The sequence below is a fragment of the Camellia sinensis genome, chromosome 5 (genome assembly GCF_055761805.1).
Source record: "Camellia sinensis isolate YWXY chromosome 5, ASM5576180v1, whole genome shotgun sequence".
Taxonomy (NCBI): domain Eukaryota; kingdom Viridiplantae; phylum Streptophyta; class Magnoliopsida; order Ericales; family Theaceae; genus Camellia; species Camellia sinensis.
Window position 1 is genome coordinate 49,563,003 of NC_138965.1, and position 22,030 is coordinate 49,585,032.

Genomic DNA, 22,030 nt, shown 5'->3' on the forward strand with positions numbered 1-22,030 from the left:
CGAATCTTAAATAAAACATATCAATTAAGGGGTTGTTTGTGGTATCTTAAATAAGTGCACTTTTTGGCTTTTGGACTAAAAAGTTGAGGAAAAAAAATATTTGTTTGGGATAATTTTTTTGTCTTTTTACGAAAAAAATGTATATTAAAATATTGTATAAAATGACAAAATTACGTTTGTACCCCTACATGGTAGACTCATCAGTGACGGGCAGCAGAGGATAGTACGGCTTGGTTGAAATGGTGCATGAGGCTTCATGGCCTTGGGGGCCCACCACGGGTCCTGTTTTGATAATTTGAACCGTTGAATGTGTAGAACTCGTTGAGTACTATATGCCTATGAAATATCACTTTAATCAGATATCGATAGCTATGTGATCAAAGCAGTTTTGTATGGAATTAATAGACGGTGAAAAATAAACAGTTGAAAAAAAATCTGATTTGATCACATAGCTATCCATATCCGATCAAAGTGATTTTTTACAAGTATATAGTACTCGACGAGTTCTACACATTAACGGTTCGGACTATCAAAAAGGAACCCGTGGTGGGCTCCCACAAGCCAAACATTACCCTTCAACTTAATGAATATATACATCTAAATTTTTTATTTTTTTTTTTCATTTGAAAGAGCAATACGTGCTGAACCATCAATTCAGTACCAGCGCTGTCCAGTCATTGGTTTGTATTAAAATATTGTGTAAATTAATTTTTTTATATTTTTAATTTGTGAATAGTAATAAATTTTAACTTTTTTAATAACTGTTTAACTTTTTAGATTTTTCCTATTATGCCAAACCAGGCCTAAATGTAATATTAGTTTGCCGCACATCAATCAAGTGGTGGCACCTACATAAAAATTTTATGTATTTGTTAGTATTCTTGGCATTATTTATTTGAGACCTAATAAGCAAACACATTTTCTTTTAGACTTAGAAGAGTTATTTATTTATTTATTTTGAGACCTTAAATTTTAACAAAAAAGTTTGAGGGCGGGCTTGGTAACTTTCTTACCTATAAGGAAGGAAAATGTTATATATAATTTTATTTCTTACATTCTTTTCTTATTTTAAGATATAAGTGAGTGAATCTTATATACATTTATGAATGTAACAACAATGTTTTGTGTATAGGAGGAAGAAAAGGAGGAATTTTTTTTTTTGATTCCTAGGAAGATGTTAAAACAAAAAAAATGAGGCAAAAGGGGCTTCCTTTACCAAATTTAAGGGTTTGGGTTAGAATTTTCCTTTTTATTTATTTATTTATTTTATTTTTATTTTTTAAGAAAAAAGTTGTATTACAAATCATTTAGGGATGTAATTACCATCCCAAAATAATCAGTAATACTGTGAAGTAAATACTCATTATTATTTATGTATCAATAAGAATTCTCTTGATATTTTTTTTTTCTTAATTAATGAAGAAATTATTGTTAATAAATTTGACATATTGAAAATTCTTCGATTAATAGAATAATGTTGGCATACAGCGTCATCATTTATAAGAAATAAAAGTGAAACTTAATTTGTCTAGGTACGTAGGTGCAAAGGACACTTAAAATTAAGAGAGAGATGCACAAAGTATGAGAAAGAAATATAAGCAAAGCAGTCTCTAAGGAGTTGCTTAAGCAAAATAAGAACAACAAATATCCATTCTCAATCGACCTGGATGGAGAATGAATCTTCTTCTAAGCAGCATTCTTAGTTACAATCCATACCATATATAGGCTTATACATAATAGTAAAGAGTATGAAGTTCCATCTCCAAGTAAAAGTTTGAGAGAGAGAGAGAGAGAGAGATGAGGATGAGGATGATGATCACCTGAGTCCTAACCATGGTTGATGAAGAGTTAAGAGGAGATGAAACCAAGAGTGTCCCAAAATATCTCCCTTGGGTTACAACTCCTTATATGCATTGGAGCTCTATAGCCATTAATAGAGCTCTTTAAAAAAAAGGTTGGTAAAAAGCTAAATGCAAGAAACTAAGACTACCCTCCTCCTATTTAAACTTAGTGAAGTAGCAGCTAGGGCTAAAACTTCCCAAAGTTTAGCCACAATGAATTTACAAACAAAAATACACCTACACTACTGTCAGTAAGATTACCTCCCCTTACCCCAAGGAAAGATGGTTTGATTGGTTTGTTGGTTGGTTGGTTAGTTAGACAAATATTATGTGACAGAGAGAGAGAGTTGAAAAAGTGAAGTTGGTAAAGCTTTTAAAATAGACATGACCAGTCACAATTTCAAAAATCCTAAGACTAGGGTTGAACTTGATGTAAAAAAAGAAAAAAAGAAAAGAAAAAAGAGTTTGGGCATCCCCATGCCCATGATATATATACTACATCTAAAGTTGGAGGGATAAGCCATTTCAAGATCAACATTTTGTGAAGTTTAAAGACTTGATTGCCATTTGTATTCTTGAATTTACTTACATTTTTTTTTTCTTTCCAGTGAGCCATTTAAGTGCTTACTTAGCCTTTCCAGGGCTAGCCTTTTGAACTGTGTGTTTGCTTGGCCTTTCCAAGGCCAAAGTTAGAGAGAAGTATGTGATCAACTTAGCTCTTGAAGTTGGTAACAACAACATGCACATGCACTTGCTTAATTTGGTTCTCTTGTTGGAACCTTTCCTTCCAAGAGAAGCAAAAGCAATAGGGAAGATATAAAAAAGCATTGTTTCCAAACATTTAGCCCCTATGGGGAGCTTTTATGTGTGGTAATAATGCATGCCCAAATGTGAAGCATGGACCTCCAGCTCCATGAGAGAGAGAGAGAAAGAAAGAGAGAGATGAAAAAAGAGAACCATGGTTAGGCCAAAGGTTTTTCAGATCCTTCTGATGATCAAGGAGTACTCAGACTAGAGTAGGTGAGTTCAAAATCCAATGAATCTCTCAACGATGAGGCATTGGTGCATGGAGAGCCATCGTCACGCCTGTGGCACAGCAAAACAAACTGTCAAAGATATTAGTACCTCTTTGCCAGCAGCCACTAATATATAGTTGTGTGTGTGTTCAAAACAAAATAAGATAAAATGATACACAAAAGCATCATCTAATACTTTTTATTTTTTTTATCAGCCAAAAACAAAACTTTATTATTGATGTAGGTAAAATGTACAACAAACACACACAAAACAAAGCGAACACCAATAAAAAGAAACAAAAAGGAAGAGTGTGTAGAGAGTATCAAAACAAGACCAACCCATCCCAACTACGTTGTCACAAAACAGACTACCACATCAAAAACAAAGGCTGATAAGGTACACCAAGCAGCACCCAAAGAATCATCTAATACTTTTTATGACAAATAATATAATTAATAGAATCATCATCATCATCATGCAATTACCACAATCTTATCTTCCAAAGGAAATTTTATTAACTAAAATATATATACACACAATACAACACGATAAACAGGTATAAGATAATGTGGTTGTAATGCAACTTTGTCACTTTAAAAGGATTTTGCTAACAAGTAACAAGTATCCCTAAGCACAAAAAAAAGTGTTTTATGTAATAATGCTTAACACTGCTATATCAATATGGTGGAAAATTTTGTGGGAATTTTTTGTAAGAATATTTTTAAATAAAAATAATAATAAAGAAGAAAAGGAGGAAAGAAAATCATAATATGACCCATAATTAAATAACTAAAATAAAGGGTGTGGGTGGGTATGAAGAGTAGTATGTGAATAAGAATACAAACCTGATTGCAAAGGAGGAGTGGGTGCAAGAGAAACAGGAGCAGCATAGTGATGTGGACCGTAGGCGCCACCAGTTAAGTTCATGGCTGCTGCTGCTGCTGAGTACTGGAAGAGGTGGTGTGGGTACTGCACACCATACCCTTGTCCAACTGCCGCTGTCGTGTAGTTGGTGGCAGCTCCTCCTCCTCCTCCACCTGTTCCATCAGTCCCTTCTCCGAAATTCAGATATGGGTAGAAGGCAGCTGCCGCTGCTGCTGCTGCTGCTGCCGCCGCTGCACCTGTCATCATCCCACCAGCACCAGCGCCGTAAATGGGATACTGAGAAGCAGCCCCTCCATACACCCCTCTATTCGCCACATCTTTGTGGAGAAGAAGATGTTCACAACTTTTGAGCCTGTTTATGGGAAATTCTTCAACTTCAATTGTTGAGAAGAAGAGTAAGGTAGTCCTGAAAAAGAGCTAACTCTGAACAATGTCCTGTTTGTGTCAGACATTCACAAAAACCTTGTCTCGTGGTCTCTCCTAAGTAAGCATGGTTTCCGCATGGTTTTTGAATTTGATGTGGGGAAGGGATATATGTCGGGTGGTATGTTCAAGTTAAATGTAATAACTATTATCCCTAAAGTTAATGAGAAGGTTTATTATTCTGCTTATATGCTTGAGTCCTCATAATTATGGCATGGTAAATTAGGTCTTGTAAATTTTGATTGTTTGCATAAATTAATCAAGTTAGATCATGAATCACAAATGTGAAACTTGTGTAGAAGCAAAATTGACTTGGACTTTATTTCATCCTGTTGAGAGAAGTACCGAGCCTTTAGATTTAGTGCATAGTGATGTGTGTGACTTAAAAGTCGTACAATCTCAAGGTGGCAACAAGTATTTCATCACTTTTATTGATGATTGCACTAAATTTTGTTATGTGTATTTGCTTAAAAGCAAAGATGAAGTGATTGATAAATTTAATCTTTGTAAGAATGAAGTTGAGAATCAATTGAGCCTGAAGATTAAGGATTTGAGAAATAATCGCAATCGAGAATATGAATCACCGTTTATTGAGATTTGTGCTCAATTTGGAATTATCCACCAAAATACAACGCCTCTTCCCCTTAGTCAAATGGTGTTGCTGAGCGGAAAAATAGGACATTGAAGGAGATGATGAATGCAATGTTAATTAGTTCTAGGTTGCCACAGAACTTGTGAGGGAAAAACGATTCTCTCTACGAATTACATTCTAAATAGTATACCTCAAAAGAAAGTGGACAAGACCCCGTACGAATTATGGAAAGGCTACAAGCCTTCTTATAATTTCTTACGAATGTGGGGGTGCCTTGTTAAAGTGGTGATACCTATACCTAAGCAGGTTAAGATAGGCTCGAAAATTGCGGATTGTATATTCATTAGTTATCACAGAATAGTAGTGCATATAGGTTTTTTGTGCAAAATCCTAATATTTCAAATATACACAAGAATGCCATCATAGTGTCAAGGATTGTGTCCTTTTTTGAGGACGTGTTTCCTTGTTGAACCCGAAGAGAGGATCAAAGTTCTGGAAAGGAACTTAAAGATAATGCTAGTAAGAGTGATCAAGATGAAGAGGTAGTTAAGCCAAGAAGGGGAAAAAGGCTAGGACTTCCAAGTCCTTTGGTCAAGATTTCTTGACTTATATGGTGAAAGATGAGTCTCGAACTTTCCACGAAGCTGTGACTTCACTAGAAAGTTCCTTGTGGAAAGAAGCGATTAAAAGTGAAATTGGCTCCATCTTACAAAACCACACTTGGGAGTTGGTTGATTTACCCCCAAACAGCAAGGCTTTCGGGAGTAAGTGGATCTTTAGGGGAAAGATAAAAGTTGATGGGTCAATTGATAAGTATAAAGTTATACTAGTTATCAAACGATACAAACAACAAGAAGGCTTGGATTATTTTGATACATATTCACTTGTGACAAGGATAACATCCATTCGCATGGTGATTGCGATAGCAACCTTGCGTGGTCTGGAGATACATCAAATGAATATAAAGGCAACTTTCTTAAATGGAGATTTAGATGAAGAAATCTATATGGAGCAACTCAAGGGGTTTTCAACTACTGGGCAAGGTAAGAAAGTCTATAAGCTTATCAATTCATTATGTGGTTTGAAGCAAGTGTCTAAGCAATGGCATAAGAAATTTGACAACGCTATGTTGTAAAGTGAGTTTAGAATCAACGAGTGTGACAAATGTGTATGTGTCAAAGTGACTGACGAAGATTATGTCATTTTGAGTCTATAAGTTGACGACATATTCATTGTTAGTAGTAATGATGAGATGATTAGGACTACCAAAAAGTTGTTAAACTCTAAATTTGATATGAAATATATGGGCTTTGCAAATGTGATTCTAGGTATTAAGATTACCAAAACATCTGGCGGTATGGTACTTTCTCAGTCTCATTATATTGATAAGATACTTGAGAAATTTAGTAAATCAGATACAAGTGTGTCAAGGATACTGGTAGACTTGAGTCTACATTTAGCCAAGAACAATAATAAGAGTGTCTCTCAGCTAGAATATTCTTGGGTTGTTAGAAGTTTGATGTATCTGATGAGCTGTACAAGGCCGGATATAACCTACTCCGTTAACAGGTTTAGTAGATACACGAGTAATCCTAATGCTATTCATTGGAAGGACATTATGTGAGTGTTAGGTTATTTATGCTATACCCGGGATTATGGTTTGCATTACACTAGATACCCAGTGGTACTAAAAGGTTATAGTGACGGGAATTAGATATCTGGTATAAAGGACTCTAAATTCACTAGTGGTTATGTATTTACCCTTAGAAAGGCAGTCATATATTGGAAATCTTCCAAGTAGACATGTATATCGAGATCAACGATGGAATCTGAGTTTATTGCTTTAGATAAAGCAACGAAATAAGCTAAATGGCTACTCTAGTTCATTAAAGACATTCCTCATTGGTCAAATCCTGTGTCCACTATCTGTATTCATTATGATAGTCAATCAACGATTAAACGGGCACAGAGTAATATATATAATGAAAAGTCTAGACATATCCATCGTATATAATTTCATACGACAACTACTCTCTAAAAGAGTTGTCTCTATAGAATGTGTAAAGTCTAAAGACAATATTACGGATTCATTAACCAAAGGGTTAAATCAAGAGTAAGTAGAAAAGTCGTCAAGAGAAATGGGGTTAAGGCCTTTGGCAATTGTTATTAGAACAAAAAACCCAACCTAGTTTACTAGAGATCCCAAGATCTAGGTTCAAAAGAACAACCTAGCTGCGTGTAACGGGTGAGTCACTATAGAGGTAAATCCTCTTGCATATTCCTTTATATAGTGATACCCTGTGGGGTGAGAGTGTTAAACTAATACTTTTAATGACCTAAGTGTTGTGAATAGTCAACCGTGGTATAGTGAGATACCTTATGTCACCTATGTGAGTGCAAAATGCGGCCGCTTCTTTAAGAATTAACAAGTAGGGATGGCAATTTGAACCCGACCCGATGAGGACCCGATCCACCAACCCCGATTTGAGTAGGTTTTCCCTGAAAAATATTCCCCACGAGACAGGGATGATATTAGAAAATAAAACCCGATGATATTCGGGCCGGGGACGGGAGTATGTTTCCCGATCCTGGACCTGGTCTGACCTCGACCCTGACCCTGACCCCCGACCTCCGATCCGTTTCCCCTCGATGTAAAATTCCTTTTATGCCTCTGCCCATATATATATATATATATATGTATGTATGTCTTTAGGGTTTGGTTGACAAACAGACACACAAACACAGATCGCCTCCCTCTTGTCTCTCTCATACACGGTTGCTGTGTCCCTCACCGCCGATTGTCAAGCTCTCTCTCTCTCTCTCTCTCTCTTTCTCTCATTAAACTAATATCGATCTCTATTTTGTTCTTTCAAAGAGTCGATCTAGTGGTTGTTGCTCTGCTCGTGCTCCCTCACCGCCGATTTTCAAAAGGGTACTCTCTCTCCCTCTCTCTCTTTCTCTCTCTCTCGTTAAAGTAATAATCAATCTCTGTTTTGTTCTTTTAAAAAGTCGATCTAGCGTTTTCGATTTAGGGATTTTGATCTAAGGTTTACATACATACATACATATATATATATATATATATATACACATATCTGAGTGTACAATACATGAAGAAAAATCATGAACCAGAAAACCAAATATGAAGATTTGAAACAGGTGGACTTGGAGATTGAAGATTTAAAAGATGTCATGTGTTAGGACAAGGTGTGTGTTGAAAGTAAGGAATAGCTTGTTATATGGCTGAATGCTTTGTAAAAATATAAGGTTGTAAGGTTGGTATTTAGATGATAAAAGGTCGAGGTTTGAGAGGGTTAAAGAACTGTGAAGTTTGGGGGGTTGAATAAGGTTTAATACATATTTGGTTTTCTGGTTTTAAAGGCTAAAAATGCAGAAAAATTGAAAAGAAAAAGAAAAAGTCTAGGTTTTAAAGGCTAATAATTGAGTATGATATTCATAGTAAATAATACAAGAAAAATGTGATATTAGCATAATCTTTATATGAAATTTATTTTTTTTGAATGATATGACAATAATATATTTATAAATTGTGATTACAATAATGAGTTTTGTGTTTTAAAATAAAGGGATCATAACACATAGTTATTCTGTATAATTTTTCTATTTTATATAAAAACTATGGCCTCAAATTCATATTTCTATCTCATTATTTAAAATAAATTTTTGTAGATGGAAGTTATGAATTTTAGTTTGCATCTGCTATGGTTGTCTAATTCCAAATTGAGTTCAAAGGGGTATGTATGTATGTATGTATGTATGTATGTATGTATGTATCATAACAGTGTGTATGTGTGTATGGCTGTCTACCTTTGGCTGTCTACCTTAGTCTGCCATGTGTGTATGTGTGTATCATAACAATGGGTAATTTAGTTTGCATCTACCTTTGGCTGTCTAATTCCAAATTAAGTTCAAAGGTAGGTGGTTAATGTTTATATGTGATAGTGTTTATGTTATAATGGGTAGCTTCTGCTTATTTATTTCATATTATTTTTATAAAGGTTAAAAATGTCATAAGCTAACTCTCAAGTACCATTTGAGAGCGATACCTCACAACAATCATCGCCACCTACCAACTCATCGTCTCCCCTCTCTAATCAAAATGTTATTGACTTAGAAGAAGAGTCTAATACTTGTGGAGGAACTAAAAGAAAAACTAGCGTTGCGTGGGAACACTTTAAGAAACAACAATATGTAATTGTTGTAATAAGCATCTTGGAGGTGATTCAAAAAATGGAACTAGGCATTTGCATAATCATTTTAAGAGTTGTACTAGGAAAAAAGTGATGGACATGAGGCAAAAAGTTTTAACTAACAACTTTAATAGAGAGAGTCAAAAAATGAATTCCTATATTTTTTATCAAGATTTTGCTAGGAAAGAGTTGTCACATGCCATAATATTTCATGAATATCCCATTTTTATCGTAGACTATGTTGGTTTTAAACAATATTTAGCAGCACTCCAACAATTGTTTAAAGTACCTTCTCGAAATACGATAAAGTGTGATATTTAAAAGATTTATGATTATGAGAGGGTGAAGTCATTGAGTTTGGTAGAGCATAATAAAAGTAGGGTGGCAATCACAACTAATATGTGGACTATTAGCAATCAAAAGAAATGATTCATGGCTGTCACCGCACACTTTATTGATGATTCATGGACATTGCAAAGTCGCATTTTGAGGTATATATTTGTAAATTTGCAAATCATTTAAAAGTTTTATCTTATTCAGTTCAATTTGCATGTTATTAATACTTGTTCATAAATATTATATTTTAGGTTTATTTATGTTCAATGTCTACACACAAAAGAAGTTCTTTGTGATACTTTGCTCGAGTGTATGATGGACTGGAATCTTGATAGAAAAATCTCTACTGTTACTGTTGATAATTGCTCCACAAATGATGCCATGATTACCATGTTGATAGATAAGTTGAGTAATACATCGCTTTTGTTGGGTGGTACTTTGTTTCATATGTGTTGTTGTGCGCATATTTTGAATTTGATTGTGAAAGATAGACTAGATGTCATACGAGTGGGCGTGGATAAAATTCGGGAGAGTGTAGCTTATTGGACAGCAACACCAAAAAGACAATAAAAATTTGAAAAAACAGTCAATCAATTGCGTAATCCACATACTGAGAAATTTGGACTTGATTGTGCAACTAGGTGGAATTCAACCTACTTGATGCTTCAGACTACCTTATTGTATAAGGATGTCTTTTCTCGGTTGAAAATTAGAGAGCCTCAATATAAGACTGTGCCAAGTGAGGAAGAATGGGAGTTTGCTAGAGAGATTAGTGAGAGGTTTAAGATATTTTTTTTCTATCACAGAGTTATTTTCTGGTACTAAGTATCCCACAGCCAATATTTGTTTCCCTACTTTATGTGAGATTATGATGACACTGTCTCAATGGCTTTCTTGTGAAATTGAAGTGATTAGAACAATGGCATCAAAAGTGGTGGAAAATTTTGACAAATATTGGTTAGTGATACATGGTGTTATTGGAGTTGCTGTTGTACTTGATCCTAGGTATAAGATGAGTATATTGGAGTTTTATTTTGAAAAACTTTATGGAGACAAAGCTGAAGATGAAGTTGATAGGGTTCATCAGATTTGTTATGATTTGTTACAAGACTATCAGCACCGAGTTGGTATGGAGACCGATGTTGTTGGTGACTCTTCTATTCATCCATAAATTGTTACAGAGACCATTTCAGAGTTTGATTTGTTTATTAGTAGAAAGAGAAGTAAAAAAATGAAGAATGTAAGATCAGAGTTGGACCATTATCTAGAAGATGATGTTTTGCCAATAACTTTAGGTTTTGATGTTTAGAATTGGTGGAAAGCCAATGAACCAAAGTATCCGACCTTACAGGCAATAACTAGGGATATTTTAGCTATTCATGTATCCACTGTTGCTTCTGAGTTAGCATTTACAACTAGTGGAATGTTGGTGAGTCCACATCGTAGTAGACTTCATTCAAACACATTAGAAGCATTAATGTGTGCACAAAGTTGGCTGTGGGGTGTAGAGATGAAAGATACTCATATAATTATTTTCCTTTTCGTGTGGGTTGCTGGATAGATGCTATTTTGTTGTTTAGGATATATTGATTTGAATAGGATACTATCTTGCTGGACAGAGTTATTGAATGAGATATATTGACAGATGTTATTTTGTTGTTTAGGATATATTGATTTGAATAGGATACTATCTTGCTGGATAGAGTTATTGAATGAGATATATTGACAGATGCTATTTTGTTGTTTAGGATATATTGATTTGAATAGGAAGTTATTCTGCTGGACAGAGTTATTGAATGAAATATATTGACAGATGCTATGTTGTTGTTTAGGATATATTGATTTGAATAGGATGCTATTCTGCTGGACAGAGTTATTGAATGAGATATATTGACAGGTGCTATTTTGTTGTTTAGGATATATTGATTTGAATAGGATGTTATTCTGCTGGACAAAGTTATTGAATAGGATATATTGACATATGCTATTTTGTTGTTTACAGATTTTTTAATTTGAAAATATGTTGACAAATACGTTTGAATAGGATGTTTACAGATTTTTTAATTTGAAAATATGTTGACAAATATATTTGAATAGGATGTTTACAGTTAAAAAAAAAAATGATATAATTTGGGGATTTTTTGGAGTCGGGAATACCTGTTCCCTGATCGGGGGCGGGGGCGGGGGCGGGGACGGGCGATGGGTCCTCGTTGGGGATCGGGGGTAGGGATAGGGAATTTATCACCTTCAGGGATCGGGGACGGGGAGTGTAGTCCTCGGCCCCGCCCCATTGCCATTCTTATTGACAAGGCCAAATTCTTTAAAAACACTCACTAAACTAGGCAAATGTTCTAAGGCCAAACTGGACATAACACTGAGAACATAATGATGGTTGGAGTAACTCCTGTGTGAAGTCTATTGTATTGGTTTACATAAACGGCAGAACAGTTCAAGACATCATGTTCACTAGTCAGCCAGTAAATTCGATAGGCTTTCACTATGAAAGCTTCAAGGCCAATAACTACATTTTCTGATGCAGGGTTATTTTGTGTGCTATCTTTCCGTGTCGTCGTTGTTAAATGTTGTCTATTTTTCTTTAATTAGTCAATTTTTATTCATATCGAGGATTATTGGAAAAAATAGGTTTACGGTGATTTTAATGTGAAATTTAAGTAAGTCCTAAACCACCAGTTGAGGTGGGTCATAGTGAGTCTAGATTCTTTGCAATAAGATCTTTAAACTACAAAAAGAATGACAAAAAATCATTGAGAATTGAATGAGAAATTCTCTCATAAAGTTGGCCTTATGAATGAGGTATTCGGAAAGGTATATAAATCCCTAATTTTTGATAAGGGTATGAGCTTTTGGGGCATTCAAATTTTTCGAAGAAAATAAGTTACGGATGCTTTAAGGATGGGCTTGGCTAGAATTATGTGGTCCATGTTGGTTATGCAAAAAATGCCACACACGGGCGCTCCGTCCTATCGGACCGGATTAAGTACGTGGTCCGTAGGGCATGGGTTGTGTATCTTGGACTTCGGCGTGGGCTTGAGGCTTACTTGACCGGATAAGGTTTGGGTTGGGTCGAGTTGGTTGTCATGACTCGAACCCGCCCCTAAAAGTTTAGATTACCGAAGGCCTCAAACGATCATACAGAATATTTATGCTAATGGGGCCATAAACGGAAGCATATAATAATGAGAAGTCCATTGAGCTGTGTCAATCATGAGCAAAATTATAAAGTTAACATCATAACACATTAATAAATTTACATGCCCAAGCAAAAATATAAGTGCCACAAGAAATTTGTATATATTGTTTACAAACCCAAGACCATGATAGTAAAAAAATAAAAATAAAAATAAAAAACAAAATAAGGTCAAGGTATGGTGTGAGTGAAAGACAAAACTCCATTTCGGAGACATGTCTTAATTGGGTCACAAAATATATAGCGATTCTGGTTTTTCCCCGTCATTTATTGTATTCTGGACTTGGATTTTGTGGTTGTATGTCATTGTATATACCTTATTTCCATCATTTATTCTTTGTATTTGAGTTGTAGGATGTGAGGCTTTTGCGCTCGAGCGAGCTTTGGGTATTTGCCTCTTCGCTCGAGCGTGTGTCTGTGTCTCTATAAGACCTGAAGGTTGGTATTCTTCGTTCGAGATTTCTTGCGCTCGAGCAAGCCCTGCGTTATGTGTTATTTCGCTCAAGCGAGCATTCTTGCGCTCGAGCGTGCTTCTGCATTGCAGACCTAAAGCTTTGCATTGTTCGCTCGAGCGACGCTTCTTGCGCTCGAGTGAGGTTCTCTTATGTCTAGTCGCTCGAGCGACAACTCCTTCGCTCGAGCGAGCCCCGTATATATCAGTTCGCAGCAACGTGATTTTACATCACTTTTTGATTTCCTTTTCACTCCAAACCCTAATCTGGCTATCTCTCTCTCTAAAACTCCCTCTCTCTTTACAAATACTCCATGATCTTGGGTTTCTCTACTCTAGTCCCTTTGTAGAAAAGCTAGAGCATAGCGAGGGCTTCCTTTTGATCTGGAAAAGTGTGAATTTGGAGCATCTTGAGTTTCTCTCTTCTTCTTCTTTGAGCTTCTCCATTTGAGGTAGGGATATTCTACACTTTGTTATGAATTTTAACCTAGTTATTTGTTGTTGTGAGAATATGGTGAGATTTGGGATGTTTGGAGAAAACCTAGGGTTTGGTCCAAATTTATGAACGAGGGGTTTTTATGTGTTGTTGTATATTTGACCATGGGGTTGGAATATGAGGTGGTTTTGTGTGTAAAATTGATGAATTTGACCTTTAGGTTAGTATTTGAAATAAAGGGGAGATTTGCCCTACTATGAGCTAAATGATTATTGGGTATAAATAATATAATTGGTGCGAGAAATATGAAATTTGGAAGTTGTGTGAATGAATGTTGTAGTTAGATTTGTTAAATCACTCACCTATGGAAATTTGATAAATTATCTGTTTAAAAGATTGTATATCTGTTTAGAAATATCTGTTTTGGGCTATCGGTGGAGGATAGCCATGATTGTTGTAGAAACTACATGTGGATTAGGTAAATTGAAACCTGTCGTTAATTTTACCTCATTGAATATGATGGTATGATTGAGATGTTGAATATGTGTCATAAATAGTCATTGTATATGACGATGCTTTTAATACATTGTATATGCACCATTGTTTAGGAGGAGATAGGGGATGGACTCCATTTATAATTAAGTTGGCCGAAGTGTCCAGGGTGAAAGTCCCCGAAATCTTGTGCATATATGGGTGCCGGTTCCCTCAGATGAAAATTCCGTAAAATGGAAAATCTTAAAATCTTGTGCATATATGGGTGCCGGTTCCCTCGGATGAAAATTCCGTAAAATGGCAAATCTTAAAATCTTGTGCATATATAGGTGCCGGTTCCCTCGGATGAAAATTTTGTAAAATGACAAACCTTGAAATCTTGTACATATATAGGTGCCGGTTCCCTCGGATGAAAATTCCGTAAAATGGCAACATTTAAGTGTTTGAAGAATAGTTGTGTTGAATTGTGAATCTCTGAGTTGTAGCCTCATTTTAGATTGTTTAGATAACAATGAACTTGTCTCATGAATTGGCTCAGAATCTATTGGATTAACATGAATTGAACAGATGGAAATGGGATTGAGATATGGGTCTTAGTATTAAATGAATATGGACAGAATGCGAGTTGGTTATGAATGTGAAACATTTACTTGGCACTTATATCTTAGTTAAACTCCATATACTTTGTTAGGCTATTTCTACTGGGCTTTGGCTCATCCTACTTGGGAAACCATTTTCAGGTACAATTGACATGCTACCTCCAAAAGCGTAGCATGAGAGGACTTTAGAACTGGAGGCTCTATTTTGTTATTTTCATGTTTAAATGATTATTCAAGCCAAGGGCTTTGTATGTATAGAGTTTATGACACTCTCTTTTGTTGTAACCAAGGTTTTGAAACCCGAACCAGACCGGCCGGTTGAACCGGTTGAGGTAGATAGATACAATGAAAAATTAATTGTCCCTGTTGTTGCTGTTGTTGCTGTACATAGATTGAAAAATTTTGGTGTAGATAGATACTATGTTAATTGTTTGATTTCCTTTTTCTTGTTTTGGATAGCCATGAATAATTATGCATCTGATAATTATAAGAAAATTAACTTTCAAATTTTTAACTACACGTAATTTAATTATTGTATTGAATCTAACCTTTTTTTTTTTTTTTTGATAATTAAGTCTCTGGCCAAAATAGGAGTATTTATTTATTATGATTATTGTATTGTATTGTAATGAATCTTACTTTCTGGAATTTTAATTTGAATAGGAGTATTGTTTTTTCATTTTTCATTTTTTCATTTGTTCTTATTCTACCTGGTAGTTGTGAGAGAATAGTAGCATCTTTGACAGCATCAGAGGCATCAGAAACCATCAATTGATGCATGTGCGCGGGTGGCTGTTGACGTGGAATAGTAGCATCAGAGGCATCAGAAACCATCAATTGATGCCTATGTTGTTCAAATGCATGAGTCTTTGAAAGCATTTGATGAAAAGAAGAAGCAAAGTGTAGAAAATTATGATGAATTAAATCTTTATGGTCCAGGTGGTTTTCAATTTGAGGGTGATGATGTTTACGTTAATGTTGATGATGAGGTTGTGGAAACAATTCCTCGGAACAATAAGGGCATTTCAATCAATGAAGGAGCTGGAAGTGGGAATAAGAGTAGAGCACCAATGACACATAAAGGGAAGGGGAAGAAACATGAACCAACAAAAATCGGTGATTATTTTGCACCAAGGACCACTTTGGGTTCTCAACCAACTATCAAAAGTGCCCTCAAAACTAAAGAAGCCATACATAGAGCACATATGATTGTTGGCAAATTCTTTTATGATACTTGTATTCCAATCAATGCTGTGAACTCCATTTATTTTCAGCCCATGTTTGATACCGCAATTGCCATTGGTCCAGGATATAAGGTCCCTACTTACCATCAACTTCGAGTTCCTTTATTGAGAGACTCAAAAAAAGAGCTTCAATTGTATATTGGCACTTTGAAGAGTTCATGGGCTACGTGTGGATGTACTATTATGGGTGATGGTTGGACTGATGGTAGACAAAGAAATCTAATAAATTTTCTTGTGTATAGCCCTATGGGAACTGCTTTTGTGAAATCAATTGATGCCTCTGATGCTGTCAAAGATGCTACTATTCTTTCTAAATTGTTTCTAGAGGTTATTGAGTGGGTGGGAGTGTCGAATGTTGTTCATATGGTGACAGATAATGGAGCAAATTATAAACCTGCTGGAGGACTTGTAAATGCAACTTACAAATCTATAAATTGGTCTCCATGTGCAGCTTATTGCTTGAACTTAATCTTAAGTGAAATTTCCAAGATGAATCATGTGCATGAGCTTGCTATTAAGGCATCAACGGTGACAAGGTACCTATATAACCGTTCATGGTTGTTAGCTCGGTTGAGAAAGAAGAAGAGTTGGACTGAAATTGTGCGCCCAGGAGCAACGCGCTTTGCCACTACTTTCCTTGCATTGCATAGTATTCATGAGCATATGCATGATTTGCAAGCTTTGGTGACAAGTAAGGAGTTTGCAAGTTCAAGGTTTGCCAAAGAGAAGAAAGGAAAGGATGCCATTGATATCATTTTAGATAAACTATTTTAGAAGGATTGCTTCATCACTGTTAAGATTGTTGAGCCACTTATGCGTCTTTTGTGTATTGTTAATGGAGATGAGAAACCGTCCATGGGATATGTTTATGAAGGCATGTATAGGGCAATCAAAGGTATTAAAGATATTTTCAATAGAAATAAGAGGTTGTATAGGCCTTACACAACAATCATTAAAACTCGTTGGGATAATCAATTGCGGAAGAATATACATGCGGCAGCTTATTGGTTGAACCTAGCTTTTCAATATGATCAAGCTTCATTTTGCAAAAAGCCAGAGGTTATGCATAGTGTACTTGATGTGATTGAAACTAAAGCCACATCAAGTAAAACGAAGCTCATAAATGAACTTAGATTGTTTTGAGATCGACAAGATAGTTTTGGAATAGAGCTTACCATTACTACATATAAGAAAACATAACCTGGTAATCACTCTCTATTTTTTTTAATAGTAATTATCATTATTATTTGATTTTGATTGGAATATTTTATCTCATTTATCTATTTCTTATTTCTTTTTATTTTTTATTTTTTATAATATTTTTCTTTCTTTCTTGATAATAAGATGAATGGTGGAAGATGTTTGGACATAGTGCTCCAAATTTGCAAATGTTGGCCATTCGAATTCTTAGTCAAACTAGCAGCTCTTCTGGGTGTGAAAGGAATTGGAGGGTCTTTTAACGCATACATACAAAGAAGAAGAATAGACTAGAACATCATAGGCTTAATGATCTTGTGTATGTTCATTACAACTTGCGATTGAAGAATAGGTAAATTAATCTTTCTCATATAGTAACTAATGGATTCTTTATTTTATTCGTTTATTTAGTCTTACAATTGAATCAATATAGGAGGTATTACAAAACAAGGAATTATGATCCCATTGACATTGAAAGCATTGACAAAATCGAGTTTTGGATTATTGAAGAAGAAAGACTAGAACAAGAGGAGCCTCCATTGCTTGATTATGATGAGCTCGAAAAAATGCTTTATGAAGAAGATGAGCCTCCACGATATAAGAGGCAATGTCATGGTCTACGAGATGGTTAGAAAATAATGTTTCATCATTATGCAACAATCTTTTTTATCTATCATTATCAAAATGATAGCTTAATGATTTTATTTTAACTATTGTAGATGATGTTGAGGATGATATGGAGGTAGAACTTCTTGGAGATGATATCGACTTGGGATCTTTTGGTGACGTGAACATTGATAATAGATCAAACAACCCGAGCTCTAGTGCAAATGCAAATGAGAATGATGATGATGATTGGTTAAATTACCGTCCCTAGGAGATTTAGGCAAAAATCAAAGATTGTTTGTGATGTTGTGTTGTGTTGTGTTGATTTTTATTTTTATTTTTAAGAATGATGTCATGTTGTAAACATCTTTTTACATTTGTTGCTTGAGATTTATGTTTTATGTCTGTACACTTTGGACTTACTTTTGTCTTTTTGTTAACTTATGTTTTATGGATTGCTTTAGTTGGATGCTTTCATAATTTTTATTATTATGATTGTTGTTTTTAACAGCTAAATTTTCATCTTTAATTTTATTTGTTGTTAGTATGTCAAGTGTTATGGCTTATATTTAGGATTTTTTTTTTTAAATATAGGAAAACATCACTAAAAATAGTTAAGATTTAAAAAAAAATAAAATTGAAAATTGAAAATTGAAAATTTATATTTTTTTTAAAATTATTTATGACATAATTATGACGTCACGGTTCGATCCGGTTCAACTCGGCGGTTGAACCAGTGACCCGTCCACCCGATCATTTTTTCGATTCACTCACCGGTCCGGTTTTTAAAACCTTGGTTGTAACCAAGTATGTCTTGGGAAGATGTAATTGAACCCTTTTGTATTATTACTTCATGTAATGAATGAATTATCTACACTCTGGTTTATGTAACTATTATTTATGCTGTTGTGGATCATATCTATGATGTTATATTTTGGGGGCGTTACAAAATAGCTCTTGAAACTGACTATAGGGGTATGCTCCATGTTGCTAATCACGCATACATAATAATAGGTAAGCAAAGCTCAATGAATAATAATACAGTAAAGCAGTGTAAATAAATGATCATGAGGTTCTTACAATATCCATAATCATATAAACATAATAGCCTTAAGCCCAATCATATAACAAATGGCCTCGGGCCCAATCAAATAACAAGCGGTCTCGGACCCAATTATATATCCAACAGCTTCGGGCTCAATCATATAACAAGCGGCATTGGGCCCAATCATATAACAAACGGCCTCGGACCCAAGCATATAACAAGCGGCCTCGAGCCCAATTATATATCCAACGGCCTCAGGCCTAATCATATAACAAGTGGCCTCAGGCCCAATCGTATAATAAGCTGCCTCGGGCCCATATTACATATGTCATATAATAGTAATCAAGTTTCTTCATCTCGATCAATTCACAATGTCGGCGCCATTCACCATTCATACACAATAAAGAGCATCTATGTACAATATTATTACTCATCGTGATTTAGGCCTTAATTAACTTGCTAAATTACCATACAGGACAATCGTCAAAGATTGACATCATATAGAACGTTTACAGCAAATCATTAGTTTATACAAAATGTCCAAGACAGATCATAGACAAGTAACAGTTACTGAGGGTCAAAGTATATTTTTCTAATTTATTATAATCGTTGCTCAAAAGGAAACTTATTCATTCTTATCAAAACATTCTTTCAGAAACTTGCCATAGCATAATTACCCTGAAGATTTCAAAAAAAAATTATTAATAAATTAGAAAAAAAAAAATCTTCGATTGGAACATAATACATTTAAAACATACCCTGCTTTCAAATATCTGCAGTTATACTACAATAAAATGCACTTGAGTGCTTTAAATACACTCCAAAAGTTCTCTCCACACCCAGGCCCACAACCCTCTCTATACATTGGGAATTCTGCTTCACAAAAATTGTATGGAGAAAAATTTTGAGAGTGTGTTTATAAATACCCAATGCCTTTAGAAGTATATATATAATCCCATTTCTTACCTCTTTTTCTTGCCCTTAGACACAAGTGAGTGGGTACCATGTACATTTATTATGTATGGACCCCATATCTTTGTGTCTCAGAGTGATAAAATAAGGCAAGAATTGGGGTTATGTACAGCATTGCTCATATAAAAACTAGGACTCTAATTTCATTCCATCTAATCTTGTTAACCCGAAAACTCTTTTTGTTTAATCTAGTAACTCCTATTGTAAATTTTTTTTATTAAAACAATTTCATGTGAGATTCATTATACATGTCTAGGAGTTAAATTTAGGGTAAATTATACTCACAGCTCCTGAGATTTGTTCTAATTACATCCTACCTCTGACATTCTGGAAATTACATTCTCACTCATATGGTTAATAGTCTCATTCTACAAATCCTCTACTTATATAAAAAGCAACAACTCCTAGTAGAAAAACAGAGGAAATTACATTAAAAAAAAAAAATGAAGTCAAGCAAGAAAAGAGAGGCGCATGAGTTCAATTTTTCATTCGACTAAATAATTATGATGACAGGGTTAGTGTAATTTCCCAAACGTCAAGGCTGATATGTATTAAACTCAAACCTTAAGTGTAATTTACCCTAAAATTTATGTTGCTAATATCTAATCTAATAATGTTCTAGCATACGGACAGTTCAATGAACCAGATAAAGAAAATTGGGTGAATGGTCAGAAATTCAACAGTCAGATCGGTCAGGATTAAGCCACAGACTTAAAAACGACAAGGGGTTTGAGCTATATTTGTCACAAATTTTATTAAGAATCTATCTATGATCATAGTAAATAAGAGAGATGATGAACTGGAAACACAGATCGACGAAACAGATAAACCTGACCTACAAATACAAATCAATATATATATATGTACAGATTATTCCCATATACAATCGAAAGATATAAAGAAGGGGATAGAGGAGTTCACCGTCAAGGAATTGAAGTGTATAGGCGATCAGGGAATAGTGTTGAATGGAGTTGAGATCAGTAAGATTGAATTGTAATTTCAACCCCCCCAGCACCAGCACAACAAGGCCTCGGGTTAGGGGTGCCACGGCTCTACCGCGAATCGATAGGGAGAAGGAAAAAAAACCGTCATCCCCTTCAGTTTTTTTTTTTTTAAATGTTAGTGTTAATATTTCTATCAAATGTTTGCGTCCCATGCCTATAGTAAAAATATTAATAAAATTTTTAACATTACTCTTTTCTTCTTTTTTTTTTCTTTTTTTTAAGGAGGGAATTAGATCGTCGTGGGGTTAGGAAAAAGAAATTTGTACATTTTTTAGATTTTCACTTATAAATTATGAAATCTTTAAAATTTCTTTTCTCTTCCAAATAATATCAAAATTAATTTTATGAAAACATTTCACCTACTCAATTGAATGCACACCTCTCATACCCAAAAAAAAATCTCTCTTCCAAAAATCCTAACAAAACTCACAAAGAAGAAGAAGAAGAGCCAAGTGTAATTACCCCCCTCTCTCTCTCTCGCCTCATCATTTTCTTCAATGATTGATGTTTGGTTATCAGTTCTTGAACAAATAATAAATGTTCGATTATTGGTTCCCGAACAGATAAACAATGTTCGAGCCTGTATTTCCGAATTTTAGTCATATGTTTGGGAGTTCAAGCCCGAAAAAATAACGAACAAAATTTATTATTTTTGCCATTGAAATCTTCAGGGTAATTATGCTATGGCAAGTTTCTGAAAGAATGTTTTGATAAGAATGAATGAGTTTCCTTTTGAGCAACGATTATAATAAATTAGAAAAATGTACTTTGACCCTCAGTAACTGTTACTTGTCTATGATCTGTCTTGGACATTTTGTATAAATTAATGATTTGCTGTAAACGTTCTGTATGATGTCAATCTTTGACGATTGTCCTATATGGTAATTTAGCAAGTTAATTAAGGCCTAAATCACGATGAGTAATAATATTGTACATAGATGCTCTTTATTGTGTATGAATGGTGAATGGCGCCGACATTGTGAATTGATCGAGATGAAGAAACTTGATTACTATTATATGACATATGTAATATGGGCCCGAGGCAGCTTATTATACGATTGGGCCTGAGGCCACTTGTTATATGATTAGGCCTGAGGCCGTTGGATATATAATTGGGCTCGAGGCCGCTTGTTATATGCTTGGGTCCGAGGCCGTTTGTTATATGATTGGGCCCAATGCCACTTGTTATATGATTGAGCCCGAAGCTGTTGGATATATAATTGGGTCCGAGACCGCTTGTTATATGATTGGGCCCGAGGCCATTTATTATACGTTTGGGAAAAGAGTAATGTTAAAAATTTTATTAATATTTTTACTATAGGCATGGGACGCAAACATTTGATAGAAATATTAACACTAACATTTAAAAAAAAAAAACCGAAGGGGATGACGGTTTTTTTTCCTTCTCCCTATCGATTCGCGGTAGAGCCGTGACACCCCTAACCTGAGGCCTTGTTGTGCTGGTGCTGGG

General features: G+C 34.9%; 2 protein-coding genes across 10 annotated transcripts in view; one reads left to right on the forward strand and one right to left on the reverse strand.

Annotated features, from left to right (window-relative positions):
* Nucleotides 1–2,738: 2,738 nt before the first annotated feature.
* LOC114320982 (uncharacterized) lies at nt 2,739–4,246 on the reverse strand. Its single transcript, XM_082868098.1, has 3 exons — nt 4,206–4,246; nt 3,704–4,095; nt 2,739–2,927 (listed from the first exon to the last, which is right to left on the reverse strand). The coding sequence occupies exons 1-3, from the start codon at nt 4,244–4,246 to the stop codon at nt 2,887–2,889; spliced, it is 474 nt and encodes a 157-aa protein (XP_082724224.1). The 3' UTR covers nt 2,739–2,886.
* A 3,196-nt stretch (nt 4,247–7,442) lies between these two features.
* Nucleotides 7,443–22,030, forward strand: part of LOC114273971 (vacuolar protein sorting-associated protein 52 A) — a 92,122-nt gene continuing 77,534 nt past the window's right edge. For 3 of the 9 annotated variants that reach the window (XM_082868838.1, XM_082868839.1, XM_082868846.1), the window contains exon 1: nt 7,443–7,690. In XM_082868838.1, the coding sequence (XP_082724964.1) occupies nt 7,458–7,690 (233 nt within the window). In that variant the 5' untranslated portion in view covers nt 7,443–7,457. Of the gene's footprint in view, nt 7,691–9,556; nt 11,203–22,030 lie in introns of all 9 variants that reach the window. The other 6 variants (XM_082868842.1, XM_082868845.1, XM_082868844.1 and 3 more) reach the window with 4 other exon arrangements.